The sequence below is a fragment of the Trichechus manatus genome, unplaced genomic scaffold (assembly GCF_000243295.1).
Source record: "Trichechus manatus latirostris isolate Lorelei unplaced genomic scaffold, TriManLat1.0 scaffold00113, whole genome shotgun sequence".
Lineage (NCBI taxonomy): Eukaryota > Metazoa > Chordata > Mammalia > Sirenia > Trichechidae > Trichechus > Trichechus manatus.
The window spans coordinates 8,411,933-8,421,922 of NW_004444049.1; the positions used below are offsets into that span (position 1 = coordinate 8,411,933).

A 9,990-nucleotide genomic window follows, 5' to 3' on the forward strand; every position below is an offset into this window, starting at 1 on the left:
GTCTCCTCCCGCCAGGCGCCGAGCCGCATCTACGGGGGCCACGGCAGCCACGTGACCAGCGTCCGGTTCACCCACGACGACTCGCACCTCATCTCGCTGGGGGGCAAGGACGCCAGCATCTTCCAGTGGCGAGTGTTGGGCGCGGGGCCGGCGCCCGCCACGCCCTCGCGAACACCGTCCCTGTCCCCCGCCTCCTCCCTCGACGTCTGACCGCTGCCGGACCGAGGCGACCGGCCTCTCGGCGCGCCCCCGCCCCACCCGCATCCCCCAGGACCAGGGGCCGAGCCTACCCGCGACTTGGAAACATTCCCAAGGCGAACGGACCCGCGCACACTGTACAAACCCTCTGGCCGAGCCGGGCAGACCCAGCTTGGGCCCCGACTCCTGCTGACTGCTGAGGGGCAATAAACCAGAACCAAAGTGGCTTCCCTGTCCTTTTGTGGGGCATGGCTGGGGCGCCTCCGGGGCCCAGTGGGGGTGGGGAGGGGTGCGGAAAGGGTAAGGGAGCGTTGACCATTTATGCAAATAAAAGGCAAAGCCGCTTGCAAATAGCCGTGTGAAGAGCGAAGCCGCGCAAACCTTTCGAGGCCTCAGAGCTCTGGGGAGGAGAGAGTTAAGCCCAACTTCTCTCCCGCCCTCGGAGGAGGAGCCGAGCTGCAACGGAAATCACCGAGCGCCGGGCCGCGGTTGGCCGAAAGGCGCCGAACCTTTTCCGGAAGTAGCCGATCTGTGGGGTCTCGCTCTCCGACCAGAGCCGAGTTCCTGGCCTTGTTCTACCGATCGGCCGAAGGTGTTCCGGAAGGAGGTGAACCCCGAGGCGGGCAGGGCAAGCTTTCCCCACGGCCCGCAGGGTCCAACGTCTGGCCGGGCTCCGAGAGGACGGGGGGAGCTGGAGCTTGGCTCCGGTCCGGCAGGAGCCGAACTCCTTCCGGAAGAAGCCGACCGGACCGGCGCCGGCCTCGGCGTTCCGGGCGTGAGGCGGTAGCGGCGGCGACAGCGACAGCGACAGCGCGGGCCGGGATGAACCGCGACGGCTGAGGCGGCCGAGGTGCCGGTTGCACGGGCCCGACCGAGACTCCCGCGAAGCTCCAGCCCCGCGCCCGGGGCTTTGCCTCGAGCCGAGCCCTGCCCCTGCGAACGTCCCGGACCCCTTTGTGCGGCCGGAGTCGGCGGCGGGAACGGCCATGGCGGCCAACATGTACCGGGTGGGGGGTGAGTACCGGGCGTGGGGGGGTGCGAGGCCCGGGGCGGGAAAGACTGGGGGCCGGGACCCGGGGGGCTCGGCACTTGGCGGCGCGGGGAGCCGCGTCTGGGGCGGCGTGGATCTGAGCGCGGACCGGAACCGGAACCAGGAGCGAGAGTGCGGGGACCGCGGCGGAGCGCCAAGACCCTGAGAAAGGCTGCGGGGCAGCCCCGACGGCGCTCTCAGGGCTGCCTCGGGGGACCCCCGGGTGGAGGAGTGGGGCCGGGGAAACTGGCTCCGAAGAATCTGACAGGACACGTAGGGGGCGCGAGGTGTCGGGGCGACGGCCCTACCACTCGCGGGGGTACCGAGTGAGGGAGGCTCCGCGGAGGAGCGCCCGGAGATTTCCTCTCCTTGGGCGAGTGAACAATCGCTCATTTTCCCGAGACTGGGGTGCAACTCCATCGCGGAGCTGTGCGCTCTGCCGGGAAACCCCTGCTTCTTGTCTCTTTCCGAAGTCTCACTTTTGAGCGCAGGATCTGACTTTGGAACTAGGTGCGGCGGGGTTGGGGAGCCATCCCCATTTTCTTAGTCTTTCCGCTGCCATATCTCAGCGTCCTCTCTGGACCCTTTTCTCCGTTTGGTTCATTCAGACCGACTTTCTCTCCTCCCACTCTGGGGCTCTGGCGCTCCCATCTTCTCTGATCTTCCCGGCTGTTTCCCTTCCCCCCCTACAGATTACGTCTATTTTGAGAACTCCTCCAGCAATCCTTACCTGGTTAGACGGATTGAGGAGCTCAACAAGGTGAGTGAGCAGAGGCTCTCTGCGCCCCCACCCCCAAAATGAGCTTTCTTCTGAGGGCCCTAACTTAAGGTGAAGAGAGGACCCTAGCTTAAGTACTCATTCATATTCATTTATTAAGTGCTTTCAGGAAAAGCTTATTGAGAGCTTGGTAGTGCTTTACTATTCTATCTCTTGGGGTCAAAAGAAAGTGGTTTGGAAGTCTGTCCCTGAATGAATATAAGTCTCTACTTACAAATTTTTGGACATTTCTAGGATCCTTTAGAAGCGTATTCTCTTGTTAGTCTTTTCTTTGTGCAGTTCCACTTTCAAATGATGTTTTCGCTGCCACTTTTTCCCCCCCAGACTGCAAACGGAAATGTGGAGGCAAAGGTTGTCTGTCTTTTCCGGCGAAGGGACATTTCTAGTAGCCTCAACAGCCTGGCTGATAGTAATGCCAGTGAGTGTCTTTAACCCCCAACCCTACGCCTTTCTCCCGTTCCCCATGGTCTGAGGCCTGGGCATGTCCCCGCACGTGCTTCCCCTGATAGCATGCCCAAGGCAGGGGTGTGAGTTTGGGGGTGGGAAAAAGCCTGGTCTGTGGAGGGAGGCCTGTTTTTACATGTTGGGGTTGGAAGCAGGGTGGAGAGACCATGCCATGATAAGGAAAGCCAGAATATGGTTTGCTTGCGAGGTGTGTCAGTGTGAGTGTGTGTGTGTGTGAGACAGTTGATAATATTTAAATAGGGGGTGAGGAAGAGCTTTTAGAGAAGTCAAACCGTTGGGACAGCTCTGGGTACGCTGGGACAGTGGGTAGTGGCTGAGAAGGGCAAGGTGAAGAGGAAGAGGTCATTCTTACAAGCCTGCAGAACAGGGAAGCAGGCTCATCTTGTGATCACAAGGTGGTGAGAATACATTGGAGGAGAGAATGGGAAGCTAGGAGAAAGGAAGATGGCAGGAAAATTTTCTTGCACTTTTTCTCTTTCTCTCTTCCATTTTCTCCTCCACCCCATTTTACATCGTTTCCTTTTCCTTTTGCCCTATCTTCCTTCTCTTTAAGCTTCCATCTTTATATATACATATACATATATATGTGTGTGTATATATATATATATTTTCTTCAGTTGTCCTTAGCTTTTTTTCTTTTTCTTTTTTTTCCTCTCTTGCTTTGGTTTTCTTTCCCCTTCCTAGATTATTTTTCTTTTTTCAGGCTGCTTTGGGCATGTATGGGTTAATGAAGAGCTTGGTTTACCAAGTTCCCCGGTCCCTTTGGGGTTTCCAGCCCCATCTGGCAGGGGCTGACCTTGGCCTTGTCCAATCAGAAGGGGCGTGGGGGGTGTGGTCCCCCTTGCCTTTGCACGGTTTCCGGAGCACATAGGGGACGGGCGGAGCCTGCTGCCCCCGCTTCTCCCCGAGGTTGAGAACAATGCACCAATGAGCCAGAGCCTGAGGCTCTTCTGCCCCGCCCCCTTTGGTTGGCTCCCAGCCAAGTTAACCCTTTCCACCAAGGTTTGAGGGCAAGCTGCAGCTCTTTGGGGAAGAGGGTTTTGGCACTGGTTTGAGAGATGCTGTCCTTGAAAGCCCCACAAAGTATTATTAGCCAAGTAGAAAGTGAGGGAGAGTTATGGTTGTGTTAGATATTTTGGAGCCAAGAGTCCTGAAATCCAAAAAGAGGAACTGGTAAGCACAACCTTGGGTGATATGCATTCATCCTGTTGGATTCCTGGACCTTAGGCTGGTTTAGCAGGAGAGACAAGTGTGATGTTCTTCTGGGCCTGCTGTGGGCAGTATTTGTGCTTTGTGAGCAGTATCTTTATCAGCTGGATTTGCAATGTATTTGTGCGACATTTTTCGTAGCAGCTCTTCCCTAAGAGCATTTGTGATGTTTGTGATGGAAAGTTGGGAGCGTCTGTAATTGAAAAGACGGTTAAGCGGGAAAGCTGGTAGGCTCGGTATGGAAGGCAGTATGGAAGGCAGATGCCTGAGAAATGTGAGAAAAACAGCTGAGATAGGAAGTGCTCTCCCTGGATTGGCGTTTTGAAGGGGGCTTCTTTTGAACTGGTATCCGACTTGGTTTCTTCCTCCTTAATCTCCCAGGGGAGTTTGAGGAGGAATCAAAGCAGCCAGGGGTGTCGGAGCAGCAGCGACATCAGTTGAAGCACCGGGAACTTTTTCTTTCTCGGCAATTTGAATCATTACCAGCCACTCACATACGGTATGGGACAATCAGGGCGAGTGTGGCCTGTGTGCACTTCTAGAGAAGAGGGGGTGGTGTATTGGAGCAGGAATGAGGCACTCACTCGGGGTCTTCTGACTTCTCTCCTGCAGGGGGAAATGCAGTGTGACCCTTTTGAATGAGACAGATATCTTGAGCCAGTACCTGGAAAAGGAGGTGAGAAAGAGGATCGCTTTGGGAGAAGACGAAAGGAGTGGGTATAGCTCCCAAAAGGCCAGCGGGATAGGGCTGTGATGAGGTACAGGGTTGACACTGTTTTGTACTGGGAACTCGAGATATGCCCTCCCAGCCCCTGCCTGTGTGGACTGCTGCCCTGTTTACCTTCTCTCTCCCCATCTCTAGGACTGCTTTTTTTACTCACTGGTGTTTGACCCTGTGCAGAAGACACTTCTAGCTGATCAGGGGGAGATCAGAGTTGGTTGCAAATACCAAGCTGAGATCCCAGATCGCTTGGCAGAGGGTAAGCACCAGGACAGAATGCAGGCTACTGGGTTATCTCACTCCAGGGGATGCGTGAACCTTGCAGTCTCTGTGCGTGGTGTGCCCTGGAGTTGTGCAGTGCACAGTCATGCTCTGTGCTGTGACCCTGACAGAGCTGAGACATTGGGAACCTGAAAGGGACAAATGGGCACAGTGGGGAAGTCTGAGAGTTGAGGTGGCTGGTGGAATCCAAGCAGGGAAGGGGGAAGAGGGAAGGGATACTGTGAGTGCTAAAACACCAATTATTCTCCCCCACTTTCTTCCTGTTGATGCCATTGCCCTGTTCCCCAGGAGAATCCGACAATCGGAACCAACAGAAGATGGAGATGAAGGTCTGGGACCCAGACAACCCTCTCACAGACCGGCAGATTGACCAGTTTCTCGTGGTGGCCCGGTGAGGGGTGGGTGGATGGGGAAGATGGGCTGGAGCAGGCGTGGATGTACGACCAAGTCCCATTCTAAGAGATGAACTTTGTTATTTTTTCTTTTGGCATGGGTGATTCCCTTCTTTCTTATCAGGCTTAGTTTCTCAGCCCACTCGTGCTTTCTTCTTGACTTCTCCCTGTCTCCTTAGAGCGGTGGGGACCTTTGCGAGAGCCCTAGATTGCAGCAGCTCCATTCGGCAGCCAAGCTTGCACATGAGTGCAGCTGCTGCTTCCCGAGACATCACCCTGGTGAGTAGAAGTTGGTGGGTCATTGGGCAGGCTGGGCTTTGGGGGTACCTGCAGAGCCTGGGAACAGGAGAAGAGGGTGTCTCCAAGGGAGTGAGGGTGTTTAAAGAGCAGCAGAGGAGTGGTGCTGAGGGTTCGAGGTCATCAGGATTACTCCCCATCTTCCTTGTAGTTTCATGCAATGGATACGTTGCAGAGGAATGGCTATGACCTGGCTAAGGCCATGTCAACCCTGGTGCCCCAGGGGGGCCCGGTGCTGTGCCGGGATGAGATGGAGGAATGGTCGGCCTCGGAGGCCATGCTGTTTGAGGAGGCCCTGGAGAAGTACGGGAAGGATTTCAATGATATTCGCCAGGACTTTGTAAGTGGATGGGGCTAGGAAGAGGTGGGAGAAAGGTGAGGGGAACCAGAAGCTGGGGCCAGATGCCCAGCTCATCCTCCTCTGCTCTGCACTCCTTAGCTACCCTGGAAGTCACTTGCCAGCATAGTCCAGTTTTATTACATGTGGAAAACCACAGACCGGTATATTCAGCAGGTAAGGGCTGGCTGGGGAGGCTGGGCCAGAGGCCTGCTCCTCACTTTGGCCTTTGAAAATGATGATGTTTTCTGTGCTAAGGTATTCTCATCTTTTTTTTTTTTTCTTCCTTTTTTTCCCTGTAGAAAAGATTGAAAGCTGCCGAAGCAGACAGCAAACTGAAACAGGTTTACATCCCCACCTAGTAAGTGCGGTGGGTCAGGGCGACTAGCAGGTTTTCCTTCTCTTCCTCCAACCTGTCCCTTCCTCAGTGACTGGGGGTGGGCAAGGCAGGCTCAGACTATTATGTTACAGACAGGGTGGAAAGAGATTCTTTTTCTTGATCAGTTTCCTCGTTTCTCCGCCTGCCACCCCCATTAGCACTAAGCCAAACCCTAACCAGATCATCTCTGTGGGCTCAAAACCTGGCATGAATGGGGCTGGATTCCAAAAGGGCCTGACCTGCGAGAGCTGCCACAGTGAGTTCCCGGGAGGGACCGGGATGCTAGTGGGGTGGGAGGCCTGCTGTGGTCCTAGAAGTCCAGGGGCTCAGGTGGCATGCTTGCTCGCTGACCTCCCTCTCCTCTCTGTCCTCTGACAGCCACACAGTCTGCCCAGTGGTATGCCTGGGGCCCGCCCAACATGCAGTGCCGCCTCTGTGCTTCCTGCTGGATCTACTGGAAGAAGTATGGGGGACTGAAGACCCCAACCCAGCTCGAGGGGGCTGCTCGGGGCACCACAGTAAGGACTGAAGGGGACAGGCAGGGGAGAGGAGTAAACATATTGATGTGAGCTTTGGGCGAAGGCCAGAACACTCAAGTCTTTGTATGGTGATGGTTTGCTGTGAGGGACCTGTAGGCAGGTCTGGTGGTAGTAAAGAGGTCAGGGAGAAATAAATTGCCCTCTGCAGAGAGTGGAAGAAAGAAGGGAGCCTCAGTGCTGATCTCCATTCTCCCTTTTTCCTATGCCCCTCCTCCAGGAGCCACACTCGAGGGGCCACTTGTCCAGACCTGAAGCCCAAAGTCTCTCCCCCTATACCACCAGCGCCAACCGGGCCAAGCTGCTGGCTAAGAACAGGCAAACATTCCTGCTCCAGACCACGAAGCTGACCCGTCTTGCCAGACGCATGTGCAGGGACCTGTTACAGCCGAGGAGGGCTGCCCGACGACCTTATGCTCCTATCAATGCCAATGCCATCAAGGCAGAGTGTAAGGGCAGTGGAAGGGCTCGTGGCAGGTTTCTCTGAATGTTTAATGACAGTAGGGATGGTAGGACACAGAGAATAGACATGGCTCCTGACCCCAGAAGAGACCTTAAGAAGCTTTAACCTTATTTTTCCAGGCTCCATTCGACTTCCTAAGGCTGCCAAGACTCCACTGAAGATTCACCCTCTGGTGCGGCTGCCCCTGGCAACTATCGTCAAAGATCTGGGTATGGGATGGGAAACCAGACTGTGGATACAGGCTGGGTATAGGACAGGGACCCAGTTAGGGTGGAGGCAGGCTCCTCCCAGTCCTTCTACTATCAAGAACCTTCCCTCTCTCTGCTTTTTTTCCCCACTGAGTTTCAAAAGAGTTAGTCTAACTGGACTTTTGTACGTTAATGATTCTTTTCATAAGCTACCCAGTATTACCATACTGATTTGATAAGATCGTGTGATTTCTGAAATACTGGTAACAGCTTACCAGAGCTTCCCCTGTCACCACGTTTGGGGATGCCCAGGGAAACTACTGACTCAGGAGAACAAGATGGAGTTGAGAAAGGGATCTTGTAGGGAAGAGAAAGTGTGAAAGTTTTCTAAGTTTTATTATTTTTCCTGGCAGTGGCCCAAGCACCTTTGAAACCAAAAACACCTCGGGGCACCAAGACACCTATCAACAGAAACCAGCTGACCCAGAACCGAGGACTGGGAGGCATTATGGTCAAACGGGCCTATGAGACTGTGAGTTGACAGGCTGGGGCGGGCCAAGGCTGAGCTGGGCGTGCTTTATTCTGGTAGGAGTCTGAGCGAGTCCCCTTCCTCATGTTGTTGCCCCGCCCTTTTCCAGATGGCAGGGGTAGGGGTCCCCTTCTCTGCCAATGGAAGGCCTCTGGCCTCAGGGATTCGCTCAAGCTCACAGCCAGCAGCCAAGCGTCAGAAACTAAACCCAGCTGATGCCCCCAATCCTGTGGTGTTTGTGGCCACGAAAGATACCAGGTACGGGGCCTGCCATGGGAGGCGTGAGAGGTTGATAACCCAGGTTGGTGGCTATTGAGAAATAGGAGTATCTGAGCAAGACCAGTTCCAGGAAGACTGTGGGTGCAGGGTGGGGGTGCCAGAAATGAATGGCCAGGAAGGCAGAACTGGCATGTGGAGTTTCACCTTGGGGGTCTTAGCCTTCTCTCTTCCCCTCTCCTGGCCAGGGCCCTGCGGAAGGCTCTGACCCACCTGGAAATGCGACGAGCAGCCCGCAGACCCAACTTGCCCCTGAAGGTGAAGCCACCGCTGATCGCAGTGCGGCCCCCAGTTCCTCTGCCTGCACCCTCACATCCAGCCAGCACCAATGAGCCCATTGTCCTGGAGGACTGAGCGTCTGTGGGGAAGGGAGGTGGGCTAAGAGGTAGAGGACAGGTGCCTTGGGCACCCAAACCTCCTTTTTCTCTAGTATCTAAGGAGTGAGGCGTGTGACAGAGGGAGCAAGTATATGTCCCTGGAGGGGTTGGGCGCCCTCTGGTGGCACCACCGCTGGGCTTGTCCCCTCCCCATGCTTCTCCATGCCTAGTGATGGAGGACTGACTGCAGAAACCTGGCCTATGTGGGGAACCTGGCCTGTTTTGGGGGGTAGGACCCACAGTTTGTCTTGGACAGTTTTGGGGGGAGGGTTTTTTAATTTTTTAAAAATTTTACCTCCCTTTGCGAAAAGGGGAAGGGGGAGGGGAAGAGTAAACAGATAGATGTCAGGTGGTTGAACCTGATTGGGGGGAGGGGGGTGTGCACTGCCATGTCTTTTTATTTTTTTCCCAATTGGGGGGTTCGCTTCCTGTCCGGTGTCCGGACTTTCCTAATTGGAGTTTGAGGCCCCTAAGCTGGCATCAACCCCAGCTCATGCTCGCTCTTTCCTTCCCCCCTCCCCCTCTGCCTTTTGTACGCCAACTCTCAGAAATAAAGATCTTTTGTCCGTTTTTTTAACCCCAGATTCTGTAATTGGTTCTTATAGTAACAAATAAAAAGCTGTTTTCTTCAGCTCCTTCTGGCTCAGCTGTTCTCTGCCATGGGTGTGTGTGTGAGGGGGGAGGGGAGGTCTTCAAGAGGAAGAATAATGAAGTACAGATGGGGCTTGCCCTGGGAACAGCTTCTTTATGAAATATAGACTGAGGCTGCCTGCTTCAGCCACCCTGTGGGCCCAAATTCTCCTCCACAGATCCCCATAGCTCCCAGTGGTGCTAAAGCCCAAGCATCATCTTAGCCCAGATTCAATCAAAGCAGTTGGGATGAACTGGCCCTTGGATGGCTGGTGGCCGCCACAGGCACAGGGTATGAGGGTGCTTCTTCCTCTATTTCCCCAATTCTTATTCCCCTCTGGATTCCCTAGGTATGCAAATAGTTAACATGCTCACTGCTAACCGAAAGGTTGATGGTTTGAATTTACCCAGAGGCACCTTGGAAAAAAGTTTTGGTGATCTACTTCCAAAAAATCAGCCATTGAAAACCTTATGAAGGACTGTTCTACTCTGACACATGGGGTTACCATGAGTCAGAACTGACTACAGCAACTGGTTATTCCCGGATCCCTTTTACTTAGGGAATTCTGGGAGTTGGTAGAGGCCAGAGGCCGGGGGAAGATGCAGTCTAGAGGTACTGCAGGATCTTACCAGCTAACTCCAGGCTGTACTCAGACTGCAGCATCAGGATCCTCAGGGCATCTGCCTATTTAGGCTTGGGAGATAGAACAGATGCCCAAGCTGGGCCCTATAGGAGGGATACCTTAGGAGAGAAGACCTGAAGGTCAGCTTACTATGTGCTCCTTGGGCACTTCCTTCAGAGATGGCGAACAACCTCAGCAATGTGACTTGCTCAAGGTCACAGACCTTGGTAGGTCTGCCTTCAGGTCCACTTAACCACAATGGAAACCACAGCATAAGCTG

The 9,990-nt window shown here is 54.6% G+C and overlaps 2 protein-coding genes across 4 annotated transcripts in view; both read left to right on the plus strand.

Annotated features, from left to right (window-relative positions):
- The window catches only part of EML3 (EMAP like 3), a 9,574-nt gene extending 9,155 nt beyond the window's left edge, over nucleotides 1–419 (plus strand). The window contains exon 22 of one of the 2 annotated variants that reach the window (XM_023738257.1): nucleotides 10–419. In XM_023738257.1, coding sequence (XP_023594025.1) covers nucleotides 10–398 — 389 coding nt within the window. In that variant the 3' untranslated portion in view covers nucleotides 399–419. The remainder of the gene's footprint in view (nucleotides 1–9) is intronic. The other variant, XM_023738256.1, reaches the window with a different exon arrangement.
- A 316-nt stretch (nucleotides 420–735) lies between these two features.
- On the plus strand, nucleotides 736–9,091 carry MTA2 (metastasis associated 1 family member 2). Of its 2 annotated transcripts, none has more exons than XM_004383849.3 (18): nucleotides 736–1,212; nucleotides 1,921–1,988; nucleotides 2,331–2,424; nucleotides 4,062–4,179; nucleotides 4,293–4,356; nucleotides 4,543–4,660; nucleotides 4,972–5,074; nucleotides 5,255–5,354; nucleotides 5,524–5,712; nucleotides 5,812–5,886; nucleotides 6,012–6,070; nucleotides 6,247–6,344; nucleotides 6,467–6,606; nucleotides 6,845–7,073; nucleotides 7,207–7,296; nucleotides 7,689–7,807; nucleotides 7,914–8,062; nucleotides 8,269–9,091. In XM_004383849.3, the coding sequence occupies exons 1-18, from the start codon at nucleotides 1,185–1,187 to the stop codon at nucleotides 8,432–8,434; spliced, it is 2,007 nt and encodes a 668-aa protein (XP_004383906.1). In that variant the 5' UTR covers nucleotides 736–1,184; the 3' UTR covers nucleotides 8,435–9,091. The 2 variants fall into 2 exon arrangements, with proteins under 2 accessions (XP_004383906.1, XP_023594026.1); XM_023738258.1 differs by lacking the exon at nucleotides 736–1,212 and adding an exon at nucleotides 1,326–1,738.
- The last annotated feature ends 899 nt before the right edge of the window (nucleotides 9,092–9,990 follow it).

Bases quoted from the DNA above. Each gene is read 5' to 3' on its own strand.
- MTA2 (XM_004383849.3), top strand. From the start codon at position 1,185: ATGGCGGCCAACATGTACCGGGTGGGGG. The intron at 1,213-1,920 runs GTGAGTACCGGG...CCCCCCCTACAG, and splicing joins CAACATGTACCGGGTGGGGG to ATTACGTCTATTTTGAGAAC. The intron at 5,713-5,811 runs GTAAGTGGATGG...TGCACTCCTTAG, and splicing joins ATGATATTCGCCAGGACTTT to CTACCCTGGAAGTCACTTGC.